Source organism: Mustela nivalis (genome assembly GCF_964662115.1).
Source record: "Mustela nivalis genome assembly, chromosome: 2".
NCBI classification, from domain to species: domain Eukaryota; kingdom Metazoa; phylum Chordata; class Mammalia; order Carnivora; family Mustelidae; genus Mustela; species Mustela nivalis.
The window spans coordinates 178,460,639-178,484,062 of NC_139021.1; the positions used below are offsets into that span (position 1 = coordinate 178,460,639).

Here is a 23,424-nt window from a genome sequence, read left to right on the forward strand (position 1 = left end):
CCCATGACCTACCGTTCTTTCGCAGGAGGCGGGGCCCCCGTGCGGCTGGTAGGTGGCCATGGGAGGTGCGCAGGCCGTGTAGAACTCTTCCACCAGGGAGTCTGGGGGACTGTGTGTGATGACCTCTGGGACCTGCCAGAAGCAAACATCATCTGCAGGCAGCTGGGGTGTGGCTGGGCCGTGTCAGCCCCCGGTGAGGCCCACTTTGGGGAAGGTTCTGGGAAGATCCTCCTTGACAACGTGCACTGCAGGGGAGACGAGCTGCGCCTGGAGGAGTGCTCCCACATCGGCTGGTTTTCCCACAACTGTGGGCACGGAGAAGATGCTGGCGTGATCTGCTCAGGTAAACCTCAGCTCCCCTCCAGGCAGAGCCCAGCCCTGGCTCTTCCTGAGAGAACACTTTTCAAAAGGCCATGTAAATCGAGCTGTTGAAAAGGAACCCATGCATTATTTGCTCACAGTGGATATTTTAACCCCTCATGTTTACAGATGCTGAATACTCAACCGTGGCACCCCTGGGTAAGGAAAGCAATATTTACATGTGCAGTTTCCAAAACCTTGGGGAAGAAGTTCTTCTGGAAGTTGGATGTGTCATCCTCCAGGACCATGGAGTGACTAGGACATGTGGAGTCACCTGACTGTCCAGTGGGAGAACTGGATAGTACCTTAGAAATCATTTGATCCAGCCTCACTTTCAACTTCTCCCCCATTCTGTACACAGGAAGTAGATTCTAAATTTCTCAGACATGTATATAGCACTTGTCACCAGCTCTGAGGGTCACAAGGCAATGGCAATGAGATATGGGTAGGGGGATGGTTAAGGATACTTCCTGCCCAGGGGCAAATGGCGGGTGGGCTGGACCAGGCCAAAGTCAAGGTGACCATTCCCACCCTCTCCCCGCTTCTGCTTTGTTCCTGGTGCCCATAGAGCTCCTTTTGCTACTGGTTTTCCGACAGGGTCTTAATGCCCACAGGGTCTTTTCCCACAGGGTCTTAATGCGAGCACACAGAGTTTTCCATGCCAGTACCCTCTCTCCTTCATCAAACCCCCAGGTTCCCTGATGACCTGCCCTCAGCTGGCTCTTGGTCAGAGAGTAAATCATGAATAAATCTGAGTAGAAAAGGTCTGATAAAGCCTCAGGCACATTCCTTCCTGCGTTGTCAACTCTAACAGGTGGAAATGGATTGGTCACAGGAATGGTCTCCAGTGGGGGTTTCTGGGTCAGGTGTCCCTGGTAGGAGATATGCAGGGGGCATAAAGGAGGATCCACAGCATCCTTGGGTGTTGGCCTCCCATCTCTGAGCAACACCAGGTCAAAGGAAAGGGTGAATTGGGGCCTCTTCCTATTCTTACCTCGAAGTCTCATAACTCCAGGCCTTGGGTCACTGGAATTGGCTATAGTTGGCAGAATTTCATGTCTTCAGTGTTATTAAACCCCCATTTTAAAAAATATCTCATTTGTGTGTATAACAAGAGGATGATATATCAAAGTCTGGGAAGGATCCAGATCAGTGCTTTTTCCATCCCACACATTAATGTCCCCTGCATGTTCTGGCCTTGCCCCCAGAGAGGACTCAGCCATTATGGGAGGGGCCCCACACTGTATTTGTTATGAGCTCCTCAGGGGATCATGTGCAGCTAGTGTCAGGACCTCAGTGCCAGCTGATGAGCCACATGTCCTTTCTGTGTTTGACAGATCGCCCACTGGCTGTCATAGCAGGACCAATGACCACAGGTGAGACTTTGGTGTCCTTGGCTGCTCTGACCACCATCTTTTAGCTCAAACCCTGAAGTGGTTCTCCAAGAAAGCTGAGCAAATTACCACTCCCTGTCTGGGTGACCCCTTTGAACCCACGTTCTGAGTGAAGAGTCCAATAATGAAGGCAGATGGCTTTATGGTTCCAGTTCCATTGCTATGTAGTCACAGAAGGTGGTCCAAATAATAAAGTAACACCAGTGTGCTTGGTCTCCAGCATGGACAGTGCCTGTGAAGGGCAAGGCACGTGGCTCCTAACAACAGTGTTGCCCGAGCACTACCCAAGAGCACCACTGCAGAGGGCTGCCGCCATAGCGACCATGTTCTTCTTCTCTACCCTTGTCCCTTCTCTGACAATCTCTTTCTTCCTTGTTCATCCTTTCTTTGCATCTTCCATTTTCCCTCCTCTGTTTTTGCCTATATCTGGGGCTTCCAGAAGCTCCACTAAAATTTTCTTTCTTTTCTTTTTTTTTTACTTTTCTTTTTTAGTTTTTTAAGATTTTTATTTATTTATTAGACGGAGACACAGTGAGAAAGGGAACACAAGCTGGGGGAGTGGGAGAGGGAGAAGCAGGCTTCCCGCTGAGCAGGGACCCCGATGCGGGCCTCCATCCCCGGACTCTGGAATCATGGCCCAAGCCAAAGGCAGATGCTTAATGCCTGAGCCACCCAGGCGCCCCTCTGCTAAACTTTTCTTGACACCACTTGGAGATAAAGGGCTAAAATAATACCGATGCCTGGACAGCCTGGCTGGTCCTTCTATGGAAGAGCCATAGGTAGATGACCAGAACTAATCGAGTATAGGTCCAATTCTTGCACAGCCAGATAGTCTGATGGAGAAAGCCATTGCTACAGGTGTTACTTTTAATTTTGCACTGAATATTGGACAGATGGATAGACAAGCAGATGGAAAACAAACGGACATGTGGTGAACAGACAGACACAGAATGATGTCAGTGTTGGTGGGGTAGATGACTCAGGGAAGTCCTCTCCACTTAGTAGTGGATTTTTAATAGTGTAATTTTAATAAATTATAACAGATGGCAGATGGGACACTGACATCTTCATATACATAAAGACAGCATGTAGACTCAGCTAGGGGAAATGAAGCCATTTACTTGTTACTTCTGGTGGCCTGACAAAAGTCAAAGCCAGAGAACCGACCCACAGAACAATACTCACGAGGGGAGCAACAAGCAGAAGGAAAGATTCTGGCTGATACTGGATAACTGCTCTGCCGCGGCCACAGCCACGTCAGTGATAGATTTCTAAAAACAAGTGAGAGATGTTTCAAGATCCAGACACTCTTATTGCCCTAATTTCCTAAGCTTATAAGAGCTTTTAGACTGGTGTATGCCTCTGACATGTCCTAAGACATACCCACAAGGTTAATGACCAAAGAGGCCTTTTGGGGGGGAAAAAAGTGTGAATTCTAAAAGTAGTGGAAAAGAAAAGGAAAGAAAGTGTGAATGGAAAAGAAAGTGTGAATTCCAAAAGTAGTGAACTGAACAATGAAAAAAAAAAAAACCCTGAAATCCTAAAATATTTTTCTTCTTTAGAAAAATCTAGGTGTGGCAGAGTAATTACCAACTCATCTGGAGCGATTAGGAATCCCCCGCAGAACGAAATGCATGACAACATAACCTGTGTGTGGGAAATAAAGGCCAATGCTTCTGATCACATTCTGCTGGCATTTCCGTATCTTAAGTAAGTCACGAGTACATGACTGAAGTACACCGTGTAGTTTAAAGGTCTGAGCATTTTCCTGTGCTTGATTCTCACAAGCAAAAGAGTTCTTCATGCCCTTCTTAATTTTGAATCTTGATGTAATTGTAGACACACAGGAAGCTACAAAAATAATACATAGAGTCCAATGTACCCTTCACCCAGCTCCCCCCAATGGTGGCGTCATCTATAACTGTAGGACAATATCAACCCAGGAAGTCGTGCAGTACTGTGCTAAGCCACAGACCTTATTCTGTTTTCCCATCTTCCACATCCACTTGTGTGTGTGTGTGTGTGAGAGAGAGAGAGAGAGAGAGAGAGACAGAGAGAGAGAGAGACAGAGAGACAGAGAGAGAGAATGCTTCAGTCTCTGGTTAAAGATGCAGATTCCAGGGAACCCCCAGACCTCATAAATCAAGAAATTTTAGGTTTTAATATTGTAAATAGTCAATGTTGATGTCATTCACAAATGAATGTCCCAGGAGCAACCTAAATTATCTATTGCTATTGAATTTTGCTTAATCAAAAAATGACTTGGAATGGACGGGTCATGAGGCTGAGGCCTGGGGATGGTCTTCTGACTCTAACCCTACGGGCATCTGGACAAAACTTCACCAGGAAGAAGAGCAGACAGATGGGATGGCTTGCACGGAGCAAGCTGGGCAGACTTGGCAGCTCACTTCCCTCTAGGCAGGTCGCCTGCGGAGTTCCTAAATAGGTTGCTTGAAGCCTGAAGCCCTGTCCTACACGCAGGCTGCTGCCTGGTCCTGCCCTTGGCCCTGGGCTTCCAGGTACCTGCAGCCCCAGGCCTCAGCAGGGGCCCACCTAGTACTCCAGCCTCCTCTTCCCTCTTCCAGTTAAGATCCCATCCCCTCAAGAAAAAGTGGGATAAAAGGATTTTATACTATGTTGAAATGACTGACAGGCTTTAATCTGTCCCCAGTTTTATTGTCATGAAAGCCAGGTCCTGCCTCAAAGCATCCCTCTGAGATCTGCTAATGGGGAGGCTAAGAGGCAGCCATCAGTCTTTGCTTCCCTAGCCTAGATTGCACCAATGAATATTTTGAAATCCTGGACGGCCCTCCATCCTCGACAAAGTCCCTGGGGAAAACTTGCTCTGGATCCTACCTCACCTACGCGTCCTCCTCCAGCTCAATGACCCTCGTGTACTTCCGAAGCTTCAACAACATAGGGAAAAACTTCGTTGCTTATTATTACTCTGCACCCAAAGGTATGGACAGTAGTTAAAAGCAGGAGCTTTGGAGTGGCAGCTAGAATGCCTGCCTTGGGGCCAGTTACAGCACCATCACTTACTCTGTGACTCTGGATAAGAGACCCAACCTCTCTGTGCCTCAAACCATTCCCTGTGTAATGGGGATTAGAGAAGCTTCCTGCTTCCTAGGCTTGTTGTGGGGCTTACCTGGAATGACACAGGTAAAGCCCTTGCACAACGATGGTAAATCATGTGCTCAGTGCTTGGCCGATTCAACCCCAAGCCTGCTTCCCCGTAAATATTCGGTACAGTTTGCCCATTGGGACACCGCTTCTGGAGTTACACTGAATCTAGTACGAGGCAGGTGTTTCAGGACCTCCAGAAGAAGCAGCTGTGGTCCCAGACTAAGAGGGGCTCACGTACAATCTGGAAGCAGTTTAAGACAAACCCGTGTGATGCAATTAGAGGACAAGTAGAATAGACTAAATGAAGGCAAACAAATGGGATAGACTAGAATATACTAAATTGACATACACATGCATCTCAGCCAAAGACATTCGAAAAGAGAGAGAGCCCTGTGGGCTAAAACACGAAGGAAACATAGGAAGAGACAGCCTTAGATTTGTCTTTAAACCTGACAAGCTGTGAGTTGAGAAATGGGGAGGGGGCACGCAGGAGAAGGAGGAGCATGAGTGCAGAGATGGGATGTACAGGACATGCGGCGAAAAGGCAGACAGAAGCTGAGCCAAGGTTTCTGATACAGCACAGGTACTTGAAGTTGGGTAATCACAGCAACAGTGATCAAAATAGCAACGAACATTTACTGAATGCTGCTTTTATGCGAGGCCACCCTGTAAGCACTCTGCATGTGTTACCGCCTTTCATCTTCACACGAACCCATGGTCCTTCCCCTTGTACAGTCGGGGAAACTGAGGCTAGAGAGGTTCCATAATTGTTCTGAGGCCACCCAACCGTGGATCCTGCACTGTTTACCACTGAGAGAAAAGAGTCTGTCTCATGGACCCCATGAGCAGTTCTATCATCTGTCTTGGCTGAGGTGCTGTTCAGATCAGTCTCCCACCCTGTTAGGGAGCACAGGGCGGCTCAGTGAGCACACTTGGAAAATGTGCTATGAAACAGGAAGGAGGCGCTCTGTGTCACAAAGTGGGTGGGAGAAAGTCATTGTCACTGTGATTGAGCAGTTATTGAGGCTTCCTTGTCGTTGCAGAGGCGAATTCAAGGACCCCACATCTAATCAGTGAGTCACATTTACTGTTGCTTCTTTATCTTCATCCCTCATTTCTGTGTCTTCCTCTGTACCCCCTCCTGGTGCTTGTAGCATCATAGTCCCATGTTTCCTAATTTCCTGCATCGGTCCAGCTAGCCGAGAGATTCTGTCCGTACACCCTTTGTACAAGCTTAACACCCATTCGCTGTAGAACCAAGTTCCACATACCAACCGTTGGGTGGCTGTAAATTGGTAATTGCCAATTTGATTTCTTAATTCCTTGCTTTTATCAAAAACGGGAGACACATCTAATCAAGCCCTGCATACTTAGGGAAAGTTAACAAAGCAGAAGCAGAAATGGCTTTTTCCCTAGAGGGGCACCACGCATGTTTGCATTCTGGCACAGAATGGCACAATTCAAGTGTCATCATATTTCCAGTGACCGGACAGAAAGCACTATTCTGTTGGATCCTACATGTCTGAGGAACAACATAAACAGAATGCGATTTGGGAGGTCCTTTATTGTAAAGATGGTAGGGAGAATGAATCAACCAGAATCTTAGTGTTTAAGGGATGCTGCCATCTTGACCCTTTTTATCTGAAGGGTGTCGTCTTGTATTCACAGCAATCCCAACAGCAACACCCAAGACAGTGACAGCAAGACCAGGTAAGCCCTGGGATGCATGCGTTCACTTACCAACTATCCTTTCCTCTTGGAACCTCCATCTGTACCTGCTTCATGGGCAGTAACAGGACCAACTATACGTACCTCGTCTATTTGAAAAATGGACCAGTTGACTCTGTGCACATTTTTAGGACCATCCAAAACTCTTAGGATTCTTTGGCTCTAGAATCATGAGCAAAGTTCATTTTTTTGTGTGTGTTTTTCAAAGTCTCCAAAGCCTGACCAACTTCCAGGCGCCTTCTAGTGGGGCTCTCTCTCTATTTTTTTTATTTGGCCAGTCTTGCTCTTGGTTAACCTGTATCTGTGTAACTAATGGTCTTTTTCAAAGTGAGTGGAGCGTCAAAGTTATTCCAGAAGCAGTGAGATGGGATAGCAGAGAAAATAGTGAACTTTGGAACCAGGAGCGCTGACTTTAGATCTGCTACCTCCCAGATGTGGGATTTGGGGTGAATAGCTCCACTTCTCTGACTTAAAGTCTCCTCATGGATAGAACTGGCATGCTGGCACTCTTCCGCCTGCCTTCTGAGTTATTACAAAGGTAAAGATGAGCACATACACGCCCACCCACACGAAGGCACTCCACAAAGCCACAAATCACTGTGAATATTATATATAATGTTTTTCGGTACTTAGCTGAAATAGATTGGCACATTCCTCTGGCCCAATACATACTCAATTAATGAATGTTTTAGGCTAAATGTAATTTTGACTATCCTAATTGCATATTAACCTCCAAGTAAGAGGTTGACCAGTTGGCTGGCTCTTTTATCAAGTTCCTGTCCCTAATAGAAGTGTCAGGGTGGAGAGTGTAACCGGTTCGTGGGCAACGTGTAGTGTCCCTAGAAGACAATGATCACCAGGTCTCTGTCTGCAGGGGACTGGCCAGAGCTGCGGCTGGTGGGCGGCTCGGGACGTTGCTCAGGACGCGTGGAGGTCCTCCACCAGGGGGCCTGGGGCACCGTGTGTGATGACCTCTGGGACCTGAACGAAGCCGAGGTCGTGTGCCGACAGCTGGGGTGTGGACGGGCCATGTCCGCCCTGGGAAAGGCCCACTTCGGCCCGGGCTCTGGAAACATTTTCCTGGACAACCTGCAATGTTCCGGGGTAGAGCGCTACCTAGGCCAGTGTGCCCACTCGGGCTGGTCGGAACACAACTGTGGCCACCACGAGGACGCCGGCGTCATCTGCTCAGGTAGCCCCTTCCCTCTCAGTTGGTCATTGCCAGTCCCACCTGCTAGTCCTAACCCTGCTAGAACTCAGAGATGGCCAGGGACAAAGACAGGGCCCTCAAACACATGGCATTTGATTTTTGTTTTATCTCTTCTAACCTGGTCAAAAATACAAGATTTTGGGTGCCTGGGTGGCTCAGTTGGTTAAGTGATTGCCTTGGGCTCAGATCATGATCTTGGAGTCCGGAAATGGAGTCCTGCATCTGGGCTCCCTGCTCAGCAGGGAGTCTGCTTCTCCCACTGACCCCTCTCCTCTCATGCTCTTTCTCACAAATAAATAAATAAAATCTTTAAAAATATATATACAATATTTTAACTGCCAGCCTCCCAGAATAAAACCTCCCGATTTTCTAATTTGGTAGTAAGATTTACCAAAGGCAGGTGGGCTTGACTGAAAACTGACATGTGCGAAGAACATATTTAACTACGGGAATGGTTAAGGCATTTATTTAAAGGTCTTTCATTCGGAGGCAGTGAGAAGACGTCAGAGCTGAGCTGAGCAGACTTGAGTCTGGACGCCAGAGCCGGTGCCAACACTCAGACTGCATTTGGGCAACACATAAGCTCTTAGAGGTCAATTCCCCCGTCTTTAATAATGGGGACTGAGGGCTCCCTTGCAGGAGTGTGGAAAGGCTTTGAGCCGTCTTCCCTAATGCACTTCCAGACACCTGACCAAAGGGCTGCATATCCGGTCATTTTTCCTGCCGTCTTCCTCACTCAATTCCCCAAGGAAATCGGTGGACTGGAATGGCTCGCTTTAATCACCCGATGACGTCACAATTTTTTCCGATACTTTGAATTCATGCACATGCACAAATTAGCAAGGAGCAAGGTAGTCACCTCTGGAGCATCTCCTAATAACCCCTGCCAACCTCGAGAAGCCTTTCGGCAGACCAGCGCCTGGTGCGATTTAAAAGATTAGTACCTGCCCCTCCAAGTGGCGTTTGGGGTGTGGAGCTGCCCGGGGAGAAGCGGCACCCGCTCTCCGATCTGAGACGATACTTCCGCCCACGCGCTTTGCTCCCTTCATCTGTCCGTTTGCTTTGGGGCGTCCTGTTCCACGCGGCAAGTCTGACCTAGCCGCAGCCTCTCGGGCCCCCTGTGACTCCTCTTTCCCGGTTCCGGAGGGTGATCGTCTACATCTGAGCTGCCCCCAGTGACTCCCCAGAGTGAAGCCCGTCCGCCACAAAGTCAGCAGTTCAAGTCGGGCCCCACACGCGCCCTTCGTGGCTGGCCGCTTCCTCACGGCGCAGGAGGCAGCCAACAGCCAGAGAAAAGCTCTCCTTTATGTCCACGATGCACCTGGCTCGCCCAGGCCTGTGTTATTTAACGGGACTAATTCTTCCCAGATCAGAGCAATAAACTCTTGCAACGATGTAGTTCAAACCTTTGTAGTCAGTCGCTGAAAGCAGGAGCTCTGACACATACTAACGTATGTATTCTTTCTACAGAGGCCGACGAGTCGCTCATGGAGAGCCCAGGTAGGTCCCGCTCACCCGGCTGGGACTCGAGCACCAGCTCTCCCTGACTTTCCCTGGGGCCGTTTGTTTTCTTCCAGCTCTAAGTTCACTCTCTGTCTGAATTGCCGAGGTTTTCACACCACTGAGATGTCAAGGGAATTATTTCTCTTGAAATTTTTGCATGTGGGGATGGTTCTGTGTGTGCGTGTGTGTGTGTGCGTGTGTGCGTGTGTGCATGTGTACGTGTGAGTCCGTACTTTTGGAGATCCGTGCGTGAGGAAACGGCATGTCAGTGTCTTTCTGCATATGCTCTTCCCCCCCCCCCCCCGGCTCAAAGGCCTTCCTCACCCCACTTTCTCCCTCACCCACTCCTCACGGTCTGGATTCTTCCCAGGTGTCACCTCTAGCCTGTTCGTGGCGCAGCACCTGTTCCTCCCCTTCCCTATTTTTATCACACCTTGTCCCGGTGTCTATATTTGATTGGAGGACTTTCGGCGCCCCAAGGGCAGGAACCATATTTCTTTGATTTATAGCAGTATCATCAATGTCTAACAGGAAAGACAATAAATTCCTTTGAAATCAGGTTAAACTGGCTCAAGACCTCCCCCACACCCCCCGCCCACAACCTGCAGCTCAGGAACATGCCTCAGGAAGGGGAGGACCAGGCCCCAGGATTCATGACCGGGCATGTCCTTCTGCAAACCCACAGTCCTGCTGGCCTCTGAGGCCTGGCACCGGTGCAACCCAGGTGGGTCATCTGGGCACTCACGCCCTCCCCCTACCTCTGTCTGCAGGGGACTGGCCAGAGCTGCGGCTGGTGGGCGGCTCGGGACGTTGCTCAGGACGCGTGGAGGTCCTCCACCAGGGGGCCTGGGGCACCGTGTGCGATGACCTCTGGGACCTGAACGAAGCCGAGGTCGTGTGCCGACAGCTGGGGTGCGGACGGGCCGTGTCTGCCCTGGGGAAGGCCCACTTCGGCCCGGGCTCTGGAAACATCTTCCTGGACAACCTGCAGTGTTCCGGGGTAGAGCGCTACCTGGGCCAGTGTGCCCACTCGGGCTGGTCGGAGCACAACTGTGGCCACCACGAGGACGCCGGCGTCATCTGCTCAGGTAGCCCCTCTTCTCTCAGGCAATTACGTCTAACGTTGTTGTTGAAGACATTTTGAAACCATGCATCCCAGATGGAATCTACCCATCCGCCCACTCACTCATGGTTTCATGAGACCATCCTTGAGTGTCTGCTCTGTGCCAGGCCCTGGGCTCACGCACACCCTTGGGCAGCGCCAGGCTGCACGTGGGAGGTCTCAAATGTTCACATACCCCAGCACCGCCTGAGGCATTGCAGTGCAGAGTCCTGGACTCTGGCCCCAGAAATCTTGACTAATTTGGGCCGGGATGTCGGAATCTACATTTTCACAAGTAGTCCAGGTGACTCAGCAGAAGACGGGCCATGGGTGATCCTGCACTGCTTGCCGTGGGGCAGAGATGACCGAGGTGCTGTGCCCCACCCCTCCCAAGGCCAGGGACCTTGCCAGAGGACGGCTGAGTCCTGTGCCCTGAAAGGCCGGGGTCCTCGGCCCTCACTCCCCACTTGCACCCTCGTTACCCTGCCCCCTCCATGCTTTCGATTCACTAAAGAGAGTGACCTGTTGCCTTTCTTTATGCATTCAGACGCAGAAGAACTGCCTCCTCCCACACCTCCAGGTATGTCCATATTTTTTTCTAGTCTGGACAACTTTCCAATAGTATCAAACTCACTATTTTGAACCCCTCCCATATACAACTCATTTAATCCCACAATAACGCGTGGAGGCAATTACTCTTCCAGATAGGTAAACTGAGGCAAAGACAGTTAGCAGTGTACCCAGGGCTAGCCAGTGGATTTGAACCCTTGGCCACCAGTCTCATTGACCATATCCTTTCATTGGCCCCAGCTCCACAAAGATCAGGTAAAATTAGCACAAAGATGGAGAGACATTTTTGCTCAGATTATTGCTAATCCTGCAAAAAGATCCTTTGCTTTACAGAAGAGAAATTTGAGGCTCAGAAAGGGTAAGTAACTTTCCTGAGATCACTCAGCAAGTTAGTGGCAGAACGAATATTGACGCTGATCAGTCTGTCCAGGAAGTACATGCTCATGGGGATCCTATGACTTCTGCCTATTTTCAAAGATTTTCAAACTTAAGGATTGAGTTTTATTCATCTGTAATAAAAACCAAAGATTAGAAAAATCAGAGCAACACATGCATTGTAAATTCTGAAATGATACTGGAGGTAAAGGAAAAGGCATTTTGTTTCATTGCAATAGACGTTTCCGAGCACCTGCGTGAGAGCAGGAATGATCTCTGTATGAATTCATGTATCTAATTCTCAGAACTGAGGGTTAAGGAGATCCAAAATCCTGCCGAAGATAACTCAGGTCAAAAGTCGTGGAACTGGGAGCACCTGGGGGCCTCAGTCAATTAAGCATCCAGCTCTTGATTTCAGCTCAGGTCATGATCTCAGGGTTGTGATATCGAGACCCATGTCAGGCTCTGCGCTCAGCAGGGAGTCTGCTGGAGCTTCTCCCTTCCTCTCCCTCTACCTCACTGCCAACTTGTGCATGCTCTCTGTTTCTCTCTCAAGTAAATGAATAAATAAATCTTCAGAAAAGAGAGAGAGAGAGAAGGGGAAAAAAGTAGCAGAAGTGGACTTTGCAGACCCCATCTGCTCTTTGAATGAACGTGGCTGCCTCCACATACACAAGTCATAAGTCATTGTCAGAAGCATCTCTCTTGGACACTTTCTTAGAGAAGACCTTGATGTGTTCTGGGTGTTCCTGGGATGAGTGGGAAGGAAGACTGTCCAAAGTTCAAAGGCCATGGATGGAGGTCAAGGGCATGGGATAGGCAAATGAAGGCCTACCTAGAGTTCTCATTTTATATAACTCAGCTATGCTGAAGACTACATAGATGATGGGGAGATGAGGAAGACCATGTTGAGTGAAAGGAGCCATTCTGGTTCTCTGTTGCTACTCTAAAAACAGAGTAGTTTACCACAAAGTCATTTAATGACGTGTTTGTTGTTGTGGGTCAGGAATTTGGGCAGGGCTCAGATAGGAGATTCTTCTGCTCCATGTAGCTCCAAGCAGGGTCACTCAGTGGGGTTCACCTACATGGTGGTCTGGAGAGTTGAGCACATGTTTGATGCTTGGAGGAGACAGTTGGAAGAGTGGGCTCCTCCAAGACCCTCTTCCCCTCCACATGGTCTCTGGACTTTTTCACACAGTCTCTCCAGCAGGCTAATCATTCTTACAAGGGGGTTCCAGGTGCACAAGTGAGCCAGTGTTTCCAGAGACGAGAAGTGGAAGCTTCCAGTCCCACAGTGTCACGTCCACCATATTCTGTTGGCCAAAACAGAGGCCACCAAGGTTCAAGCAAGGAGACCTAGATCAAACTTCGTGACAGAGGCATGTCCAAGAATGTGTGGCCTTCTTTAATCTGCTCAAGGACAGTAGAAATATTCACTCAGCACCTTCAGACCTTTCTCAAGGTTGGCACTAAGTACCTTGACATTTCAGAGAAAACCCTTTACATTTCACTAACTTGTAGATGAAACTCAGTACTTTTCCCCTGAATGTCAGCATGATCTCCCTTTTTCTTTTCCTTCTAGGTCTTTCCACAGCTTCTCAGGATCATATAACAGGTAGTCACTTGTTTTAAACTGTGATGGTAACTCAACACCAAGAGAACCGTCACAGCAGATGCTAGGCAGAGTGCCCAGGATGTGACACAGAGAGGCAGGCACAGCACGAGTGAGGGGCTGCTTGTCTACCTCCCAGGCCAGTCCTGTCATGGCCCCTTCCATGAGAACACCAAGGGAGTCAGCATCCCAGCCAATGCAGCCCCCTGTTCCCACCTTGGCCTCCCCAAGGGGCATGCATTCGCATGACTAATGCCTGTAAATACTGACTTGCTAGCCCAAGGGGCAGGCTGGGAAGGGGATATGTGGATCTGCCCCGGTCAGAGTAGGCGGGAGGGTGACAAGGGACCTGAAGAGAATGTGGTGGTCATACCCAGCCGCCTTCTAAGAGTGCAGTCCTGGAGGGGGCACCCACAATGGGTGTCAGCTCAGGAGTAGAGGTTTCAAGAAAACCAGTCCCAGGGTTCTCGTGTCTGTCTGACCTGGCCCAGTTGTAACTACAACACAACTGACAGGATAGCTCTAAGCTGACTTGGTGCACCCCTACTTGCCAACATCTGTCACAGAGAAGACCAAGAATCTTGGAATTCTGGGAGCATAACAAGTTAGTCAGGCAAAAACAGAAAGGAGAAAATGAAGCAACTTGGTAATTTTGGGGACAAGGTCAACAGCTCGTGTTGTGTTTTCAAATTTCCTCTAAAATAATTTGATGATTCTACGATCTCTGGGGTTTTTTTTTGTGGCATGCTGCGGGTGTGTGTGCACGTGTGTGTACATATGCATGTGTATTGATTTATATGAATATATTTTATATAACATAAATAATATATATACAAATATAATTTGTATCTATTTATATGAATATAATATATTGTATATAATATAAATAATATAAACATATATAATATATTTTACATAATATAATATAGAAGAATTAGATTTCACTTGTGTAACTCTTACAAATGCAAAGACCTGTAAGTTCCAGTCTCTGCAGATACTGAGCTAAAGGAAACACAATCTACCCAGAAAAGGGGGTGAAAAAGAACTTAAGGGGACGGCCAGTCATAGCCTCCTTCAACAGGCCACGTCGTCCCCTTCTCCCCGGCTCATCAGACACCAAAGTTGTTCTGTAGCCTCTTGTTCTGCAAACCTTCCCAAACTCTCGCTTTACCTAGGCTGAACAGTGTCTGTCCCTTCGTCCTTCCTTCCCAACTCACCATGTAGATCCTCTCTGCCTCTCTCCCCACAAGCAAGAATCTTCCCACCTTAGAAGAAGGAGGGGATAGTAAATAGACCTGAAAAATACAATATTTTCTTTAGCAGAGGGTCGGGGGGAGGAAAAGACAGGGACCTCCTATATATTCATATTCTTGTCGCATCAGAATGAGATCGAATGGACTCTCCCTCCTTGGAGATGCTTAGGCTAAAAGTCTGTACAGACAGACTATATGTGCCCACTGGGGGACCACTGCCAGACTCACGCAGGTGTGAGCAGGTCACAACTGGGGTCCCCTAGGGGCCACCTCGGGGACACATGCTGGCATCCTTCTTCCTCTGGCTTCAGGAGGAAGTGGCTCCTGTGGAGGGGTCTTGTCGAGTCTGTCCGGCTCCTTCTCCAGTCCGCTGTACCCGGAGAGCTACCCGACAGACATCCAGTGCGTCTGGGAGATTCACGTGGACAAAAAATTCCGCATAGAACTCATGATTCCGAGTCTGAAGTAAGAAAACAACTTCTTCAGAGAAGATTCTTTTTAAATAAGTGTATTGGTTTGTGAATTCAAAATAAAGATATTTCTTTTAGTGGGAAACATTTGGGGAGGAAATTCTTCCCAATTTGAAGGTCAAATTAATTTTGTAGCCCTATCCAACGAGTTCCTCCTACTTGGAAAAATTGAGTAAATGGTTTACTGACAAATTCAACTCAACCTCACGAGGATAGCTTTTTCTTTTGACTTTTTTCCTAAGAATGTCACCAAGTCCTCCTTACAAGCTTTGCCCTTGTTATACAATCGGTGCCAACACTTGGGCTCTTAGAATTTCTTTTTCCTTTTTCTGAATTTTAAACAAGCAGTAGGAGGCTTCCCATTCAGCCACATGAGCCACCTAGTCCAGCTCCAAGTCCTGGGTCTTCTCAATGTTGCCTCCAAGTGAAAGGGGCCAGTGGAGGCCTGGACTTATCTCTGACACCCAGCGGATACATTTCTCTGAAGCACTGACTTTTTTTTTTTTATCTCCATGGCATGAAATAACAGCCGATGTTTCTTTTAGTGCTGCCCATGTATCCAGGCTCTGTACTATGTATTTCATTTTGTTGGGTTTGTTTGGGTTTTTTTTAGATTTTATTTATTTATTTGATAGAGACACAGTGAGAGAAGGAACAGAAGCAGGGAGAGTGGGAGAGGGAGAAGCAGGCTTCCCGCTGAGCAGGGAGCCCAATGTGGGGGTTCGATCCCAGGGCCCTGGAATCACGACCTGAGCCAAAGGCAGACACTTAATGCCTGAGCCACCCAGGAACCCCTGTATTTTGTATGCCTTGTAATATTTCAGCATCACTACAGCCCAAAGGTATATGCCCCTGTCAACTCCATAAGAGATGAGGAACTAGAGGCTCAGAGATGGTAACTGACTGGCCCAAGGCTGACCAGTTAGGTTTGTCCGATGTCAGAGCTCCAGCTCTTCCCCAGCATGTGATTCAGTGGGCGGAGTCAGACCAAAGCCCTCCCTGTAGTATATGACTTGCATCAAGCTGCTAACATTATACAACATTATGAGATGCTATGAAAATCCACCTTTAGCAAACACTGACTTACTGCCCAGTCCGTGGAGTCAGGCAGGCCCTAGGCCAAAGAATATCCTAGAAACATGTTGTCTTTGTTGACTCAAACCCTAAGGACACAGAGAGCCCACAAGGAAGTGAGAGCCTTGAGCCCACACCTTCAAAGTCCATTCTGTTACAGGGAAATTGTTCCTTCAAAATCAGCCTCAGGCACATCCCTCATCAGTGCCTGCCACAGTGCAGATACTCAACATGCTGACATTTTTACTTTAAAATCAAGTTTTTTCTCTCCAAGAATTTGAGTATGGAAAATGTTGTGAAATAGAGAGGTGGGAAAATCTGGCCATGATGTTAGTTACATGTTGATCATTGAGGTACTGGCCTGGTAAGAATTCATTTGCAGTGGACACTAGCACTTTTAATATTCCATGGAGATGGTGACTGGCCAGAGCCATTAGGATTTTTAAATTTCTGTTCCTGAGTCATCACCACAGTCACCACAAGCCTCCCACGATCCTCGGACAAAATAAGACTTCCGTAATAAGGCATCTGCAGTTACTGATACTTTATATATGAATATGCTGTTTATAGTGAATCCAAATATTTAATCCTACGGTTGTCATACTTTTTTAAAATTTTAAGATCTAGGAGGTTTGAACCTGCCACTAACCCTCCACCTCGATCCCCCCAGCCTGGAGGATATCCTTGGATGCCCCTACGACTCCATTGAAATCTTCGATGGCCCCAGGATTGCCTCGCTGTCCATGGGGAAGTTCTGTGCCTCGGTGGCTGTGATATTTTTCTCCTCCTCAGACATCATGACCGTGGTGTTCCGAAGTGATTCTATGATCACCAACACTGGCTTTTATGCTCTGTTCAATGTAATTCCACAGGATGAAGGAAAATCAGGTAGGAAGCTTCCGGTCCTTAAAAGGCAGAACAGTTTTCTAACTTGAGAGACTCCCCTGTTCGCAGAGGCCTGGGATTCACTTTTGAAAACACCCCACAATTGGCCCCATAAACCCTGCTGTGTAGCTGTAAGATTTTCCCAGTAAGAGCATCATGTGGGCAATTGAAATCAGGCTGTGGTGTGAGGCTGAAATGACACGATGATTTGGGGGTAATGGTAGCACCTGGGAAGTCCTTTCTCACCGTGGCCTCTAAGGGGAAGAAGAAGCTTTAAATGTGTAGATGAGAAAGGAGCTTTAAGTATGTAGAGCCTGGGGGACAGAAGGGAATGCTTGGGTGAGGCGTGTGCTCCTGCAGCTTGACTAGGAATGGATGACCTTGCTCAGGGGACATGTGATGGGTGACAACGAGGGGTCATTCTAGGCAGAGAGAATAGCAAATACAAAGATACGTTCTTGAAGATACGCTGGAGAAACAGAAACCAAAGTGAGTGTGGCAGAACTTGTGAGGTCTGGTCTCCGGGAGACAGCATGCTGTTCCAGCTAGCCACAGATCATCGGCCCAGAAAATGCCATCCCCATGGGGTTTTATGAAGTCCTAGACAGGTTGGCGGCCCAAGTCCTTCAAAGCATTAAATTGACATTTACCCAAGTCACATCCAAAAACATAGTTGGGGACCCCTTCCTCCAGGGCCCCAGGATTGTGTCAGAGACCCCACATGGTAAGACCTGCAGAAACCAAGATGTGCTGGGTGCTGAGCACTGTGCTTTGTATCCACACTCCCACGCACTCATCACCCCTCTGAGGGTGCTGCTGGAGTCCCCATTTTACAGATGGGGAAACTGAGGGCCAGGGAGATAAAACAACTTGTCAAAGGTTACACAACTAGAGAGCAGGAGAGCTGAATTCAAACCCTCTTCTGCCTCACCCTGATGCCTGGAAGCCCTATTAATGAGTAAGAGAGCCTTGGGCTTTGTTCTTGCCTTTACTTACCTGAGACACAAATGCAGGAGCTAGAAATCCTTCCTACTTAAAACTTCCCAAGTTTAAAACTAAAACCGTGCTCTATTTAGAAGATGAACCCGAGCTGCGGCTGGTGGGCGGATCCGGACAGTGCTCCGGACGCGTGGAGGTCCTCCACCAGGGGAACTGGGGCACCGTATGTGATGACCTCTGGGACCTGAATGAAGCCCAGGTGGTGTGCCGACAGCTGGGGTGCGGACGGGCCATTGCAGCCCCTGGCCAGGCTCACTTCGGCCCAGGCTCCGGAAACATCCTCCTGGATAACATCCAGTGTTCGGGAAGCGAGAACCACCTTGGCCAGTGCCCCAGCTCCAGCTGGTCAGACCACAACTGTGGCCACCATGAGGACGCAGGTGTCATCTGCTCAGGTAGCTCTCTTCCCAGGGCACATTCTTTCTGACCCTTCGACCCGCGGAATTTAAGTGATGAATGGAGGGTATGCACAGAGCCGGGCCGGGAGAGCGGAGAATGGCAGCCCCGCAGATGAGCGTCCCCAGGCTGACGAAGAAAGCTGAGAGCCCGACTCCCCTCTAAAGAAATGCATACCAGAGCCGTTCCGTTGGCAGGTCGTTTTCTCTGCAACCTCTCCCGGGTCCAAGCTCCTTTTCCAGAATCTAACATGCCCGTGTTCCTATTTATGTAACATGACGCTTACCTGTTTGAAACCCCCTCACACTAAGAGCCCACCACTTGTCTTCATAAAATGTAACTTAGATTTCCTAAATTTCCTAAATTTACCTTTTTTAAAAAAATTCATGCAGATGCTGGGGCCGGAACTCCAGATGTGATCCCCACATCTCCAGGTAGGTCCCATACCTCGAACTTCTAATATCTCTGCAAAGTGAATAAGAAATCTAATCTGTCTTGAGCTAGACACTGCTGGACAATGACCTAGACACTGACCTCCCAGGGAGCTTTGAAATCCTTGATGTCCAGGCTACGCCCAGACCAGTCACATCAGAATCTCTGGGCTCACACCAACCCGGTCATCGGTAGTACTTAAAGCCTCCCATGTGATTCCAACATGCAGCAAGTTGAGAACCAGTGGCTGGAGCAGTAAGCTAAGAGCCACATTTCCCAAATGAGACGGCATGCAAAACTCCCACCTGGACAGAAGAGCAAGGACGGACAGGAGGGCAAAGGGGGAAGAATTTCCATCCCTGTGGCTGAGAAGAGGGTCAAGATGGAGAGGGGAAAAGGTAGGAAGGTTTGCCTTCCAAGAACGTGAGTTGGAAAATGAGAGATGGGAGAAAACACAGATGAGTCTACGTCACACTCTCCCAGTGGGTCAAGAACACGCTGAGCGTGAGAAGTGAAGCCATTTGGGGCTACTCTGTGAGACTTTGGACTTTGCCGATAACTCAGGAATAGAGAAAAGTACACGTTGTTCTGATAACCGACTCCCGAGTCAGTGTGTGGCCGTGACCTCCAAACTCAAGACTCCAGCAATATCTGAGCACATGTGGTTCTGCCTCCTGTAGCCGTCGGTCTGTCCCGGACAGGCTCTCAGCAGCCCACTTCCCCACCTGCCGACACCCTGGACCCCACCCAGCCTCCTCCCCAGCCCTCCACAGTGGCTAAATCCACCCTCTGCCTTCACCGGGGGCCTGGGTGTAGGGAAGGTCAAGGTTAAGGTGCACCCTGCAGGGTTTGGGGGCTGGGCAAGGTGGCTAGCAGCCTCTCCCTGCCAGGGTCTGGCACCACCGTGGCACACGTGGAAGGACACTTGGTGGGGGTCATTTTACCTACTCGAGTACAGATCTCAAGGGCATCCCAGGTGGAGGTCGCCGTACCCTGGAGACTGCCCACCTCATGTAGGATGCAGAAGTGAACCTGCAGGAAGGGGCAGTTGACTTCCCCACCTGCAGCTGAGGCCCCACATTTTCATCTTGCATGGGGACCCACAACGCATCCCACAGCTGGGGACAGGAGGTAGAGCCCACAGAACTGTTTCTCAGGGACTGACAAGCAGCTACCTCCCTTTGGTGGCCTCTGGCTTTTCTTTTCTTTCCCAGTGAGGAATCTCCCTGAGTCTGGAGCCAGAGAGGAGGAGGGGGAGAGAGGACACAGCTGCTGGTTGCTGAGACGGCTCTGTGCCGAGCCCACTTGCCATCTAGGGCTGCAAACCTCAGAAGGCTCTTCTCTCTTTTCTCCCTGCTATGGTATTCCTTTTCTGAGGCAGGTGTGCATAGCCCACTGAGTAAGAGAAGGCATCATGGAATAAAAGACATTATGGGGGAAATGAAATCTTTATGTCCAGTACTGTCCACCTGCGGGTGAAGCACTTCTCCACAAAGCATTATGTGTTTGCAGGGACACACACAAAATAAGGCTTTTGCCATTTAACTCTCTCAGGGAAACACTGCATCTCAAACATTTTAACAAAAGGGAATCGCCTCTCTCTTTTTTTTTAAGATTTATGTATTTATTTGAGGGAGAGAGAGGGAGAGCGAGTGCGAGTGGCTGGAGAGGCGGAGAGAAAGGGAGGAACCTTAGGCTGACCCCTCGCCGAACACGGAGCCAGACGTGGGGCTCAGTCTCACCACCCCGAGATCACCACAAAAGGGAATTGCATCTGAGACAAACTTATGTCAGAAGAAATTTACTCCGCGGCTGTGCCGCACCCTTCCTGGCGAAGGACCGAGAAGGAAGGACAGCAGAGGGGTCGCTGTCCTCGCTGCTCGGTGGCCCAGGAAGGGCCATGGAGACAAAGAAAGCTCGAATGCATCTGACCCGTAGGCTTCACGCTCCATGCTCTCTGATCCTGGTGTAAAACTCTGACAAGCACCTGCTTTCAAAACCTGTCCTCGACCTGCCAGGCAGTGGAGCCTAAGGACACATCTAGAATACAGAAATACTTGCTTCACAGAAATCAAAGCCAAAAGAACGCCAGAAAGGAGGAAGCTCCTCCCACTCCCCTCGGGGCCCGATGCCCTCAACGGAAGGCTTGTCCTTTCCCCACCCAGGCTCTCGGCTGTCCGGTTTTTGTCCTTTGTCCCTATGCGCTTCTGCACGTTCTGCAGTGGTGTGCGCTCGTAAGCCCAGTGATGTTACTGTGGGTGACACCTCGTGACTGATCGATCTTGGGACAGCCCGGGGCTTGGTGGGTCCTAAGGCAGAAGAGAAAAGCAAGTCACGTAGCTGTGCGTTGTCTGTGATTTCTTGGTGAATCACTGAAAGAAGGGGAGAGACCGCGTCCCCCATTAGGAGAGAAAAGAGAAATGAGGGAGCCGGGTGTAGTGGGCTCAAGGTAGTAAGAGGTGCGTTCGTTTGTATGGAACGGGAAGACGCTCTTGTGATGCTGAGCTCCTCCCTGATCTTCTCTGGTCTCGGTTTTTGCAGCTCCCGTCCCGCAAGGGCCTCCACTGCCAGGTAAGTCTCCTTCATTGAAAGTGTAACTTGTCGAGTATGGAATCAGTCTTGATAATTCAGGAGAGCAGACTAGATGTCTGCCTGTCCTGGCTGCCTGAGGGGAAGGAGCAGCAGGACAGAGCCCTCGGGGAAGGATGGATGCTCTACGCTGAATTGAGCCCGTTTGCACGGCAGGAAGCTGGGCATTAATGATCGAGAGCGCTAATGACAGATCAGCGGGACCCCCCACTCCTGCCATGGACATGTCCAATCCCACTTCCAGGCTTACCTACGATCTTGGGGTCCTGCCCTGGCACCAGCCGCAGAGCTTTTCTTCCCCTCATTCCCTCTCAGGGCTACAACCACGCACGGGCCAAGCTACAACGATGTCTACACCACCATGATCCTTTCCCATTTTGTGATTCCCTGTTGAGCTTGATAGGATTCTGGATTCTACCCCCGGGAAAAGACAAGGTGCACGCCTGGGAGCCAACCAGTGGTCTCTTGTCTGCCCACAGGAGGAAGTAACTCTTGTGGAGGACTAATTTCAGGCCTCTTGGGCTCCTTCTCCAGTCCTTGGTATCCAACGAACTACCCCACTGACGTGGAGTGCATCTGGGTGATACATGTGGCTGAGAAGTTCCACATAGAACTGGTGATCCCAAGCCTGAAGTAAGCAGCTTTGCCTTTTTCTACTTCAATGTCTCTCATGCCCCTACTAAGAGTTTTCTTTCCCAGATTAACCAGCCTCAATTCATTCATTCCTACTTCTTTCTCTACCTGTACCCATCTTTGAAGGACTATGTCCTATTTTAATGCATATTTATATGCATATATATTTACATATTCATATACACATGCATGGACCCGAGTCACTTTTTAGTGGAAATATTGCTTTTCTTGATAATGTTTAACCTGGTTTCATGTTTCTACATCGGGTCCCATCTGGGTCATTCCCTCTTCCTGACATTGTTCACAGTCTGTGCCAGACCTCCACCACTGTTCCCACCCCAGCACGTCAGCCTCAGGCATCCAGGAGCGGAATGGTTAAATGCTGTCCTCAAAAGGGAAATAGGTCTGCAGCGGAGTGAGGGATGCATCCAACCATCCAACCGTTTTACCCGATGGCCAAAGTTCCTTTCAAAGGGAGAGAACCAAAACCAGTATCAGGGAGCATTGCCTATTGTGAGGGAAATGTCTTTTTCATTCCTTCCTTCCACATCCATGAATTCAGTGAAAGCGAGGTGAGCAGATTTGGTATGGTGGATGCAAATCTATGAAACCCACAGTTCTATGACTTGGGGGCTCAGAGCGTCGTTTTCTCACTTCGGGATGATGGTTACTGCAAACAAGCTGTCCTGACCCACTCTCCCCACGGTCTCAAGGTGACTTTCCCAACATAAATTTCCTACTATAATTTCAGGGTTTACAAATCAAGGAGCTTCTTCCTGTGTTGCCTATAGTCAGAACTTAGATACTGACTTCCAGGTTTTGATGTTTTTAAGCCTAGATTTATTGATATTTGCCTTTTGCGTCTAAGGACACAAAGTTAATTATTTTGCACCAGTGAGTCTCAGCTGATAAGGAGAGACCCCACGGGGACATTTGGCCGTGCCTGGAGGCATTTGTTTATTGTTCAGAGGGGGCAGGGAGCACCACAGTCGCACAGTGAGTAGAGGCCAGGGATGCAGCTAAGTGTCCTGCATTTCCCAAGACAGCCCCCCATGGCAAAGAAATCTCCAGCCTCAAATGTAGATAGCTCTGAGATTGAGAACCCCTGCTTGAAGCTTGCATTGTTTGGGTTTTTTTTTTTTCTATTTCAGCTTCTATGCAGAACTATCTTCGCACTAGATCTGCAAAAATTATATCCATATTTAAACTATGCCATTTCATTCTTGCTAAGTCAAGCGTGTCCTGTTTTCATGAAATCATTTCTCGGATTGCAGTATCTCCTGTTATGGTCACACTGTTGTTGCCCTACATATAAATGTTATCCTTTATTTTCTTACTTTAAAAATGGGTCCAAAAAAAGGGGGGGTCGCGGGGCTCCTGGGTGATTCCATCGGTCGGGCATCTGATTCTTGATTTCGGCTCAGGTCGTGATCTCACAGTCCTGGGATGGAGCCCTGTGTTGGGCTCCATGCCCCACAGGGAGTCTGCTTGCGACTCTCTCTCCCTCTCTCTGCCTGTTCCCCCTACTAGCTCGTGATCGCCCTCTCTCTTTCCTTCTCTCTCGCTCCCTCTCAAAAAAAAGTGGGGGAAGGGGTTGTTTTGGGGTCCTTGGCTCTTCCTTCATTGGAACAGATGCATTCTGCAATAAACCGGTTTTCAAATTTGGTGAGTCTATAACATGTACAAGTGTAACTGTGTGCGTCTTACACAACG

The 23,424-nt window shown here is 49.0% G+C and overlaps 1 protein-coding gene across 1 annotated transcript in view; it reads left to right on the plus strand.

Moving 5' to 3' along the window:
• Positions 1-23,424, plus strand: part of LOC309860490 (scavenger receptor cysteine-rich domain-containing protein DMBT1) — a 117,559-nt gene that overhangs the window by 58,673 nt on the left and 35,462 nt on the right. Inside the window, exons 27-44 of the mRNA XM_082722661.1 lie at positions 26-343; positions 490-519; positions 1,698-1,736; positions 3,317-3,464; positions 4,523-4,713; positions 5,924-5,953; positions 6,549-6,590; positions 7,483-7,800; positions 9,289-9,318; positions 10,092-10,409; positions 10,971-11,003; positions 12,951-12,983; positions 14,545-14,698; positions 16,448-16,665; positions 17,739-18,056; positions 18,450-18,491; positions 21,031-21,060; positions 21,558-21,711. Coding sequence (XP_082578787.1) covers positions 26-343; positions 490-519; positions 1,698-1,736; positions 3,317-3,464; positions 4,523-4,713; positions 5,924-5,953; positions 6,549-6,590; positions 7,483-7,800; positions 9,289-9,318; positions 10,092-10,409; positions 10,971-11,003; positions 12,951-12,983; positions 14,545-14,698; positions 16,448-16,665; positions 17,739-18,056; positions 18,450-18,491; positions 21,031-21,060; positions 21,558-21,711 — 2,446 coding nt within the window. The remainder of the gene's footprint in view (positions 1-25; positions 344-489; positions 520-1,697; positions 1,737-3,316; positions 3,465-4,522; positions 4,714-5,923; positions 5,954-6,548; positions 6,591-7,482; positions 7,801-9,288; positions 9,319-10,091; positions 10,410-10,970; positions 11,004-12,950; positions 12,984-14,544; positions 14,699-16,447; positions 16,666-17,738; positions 18,057-18,449; positions 18,492-21,030; positions 21,061-21,557; positions 21,712-23,424) is intronic.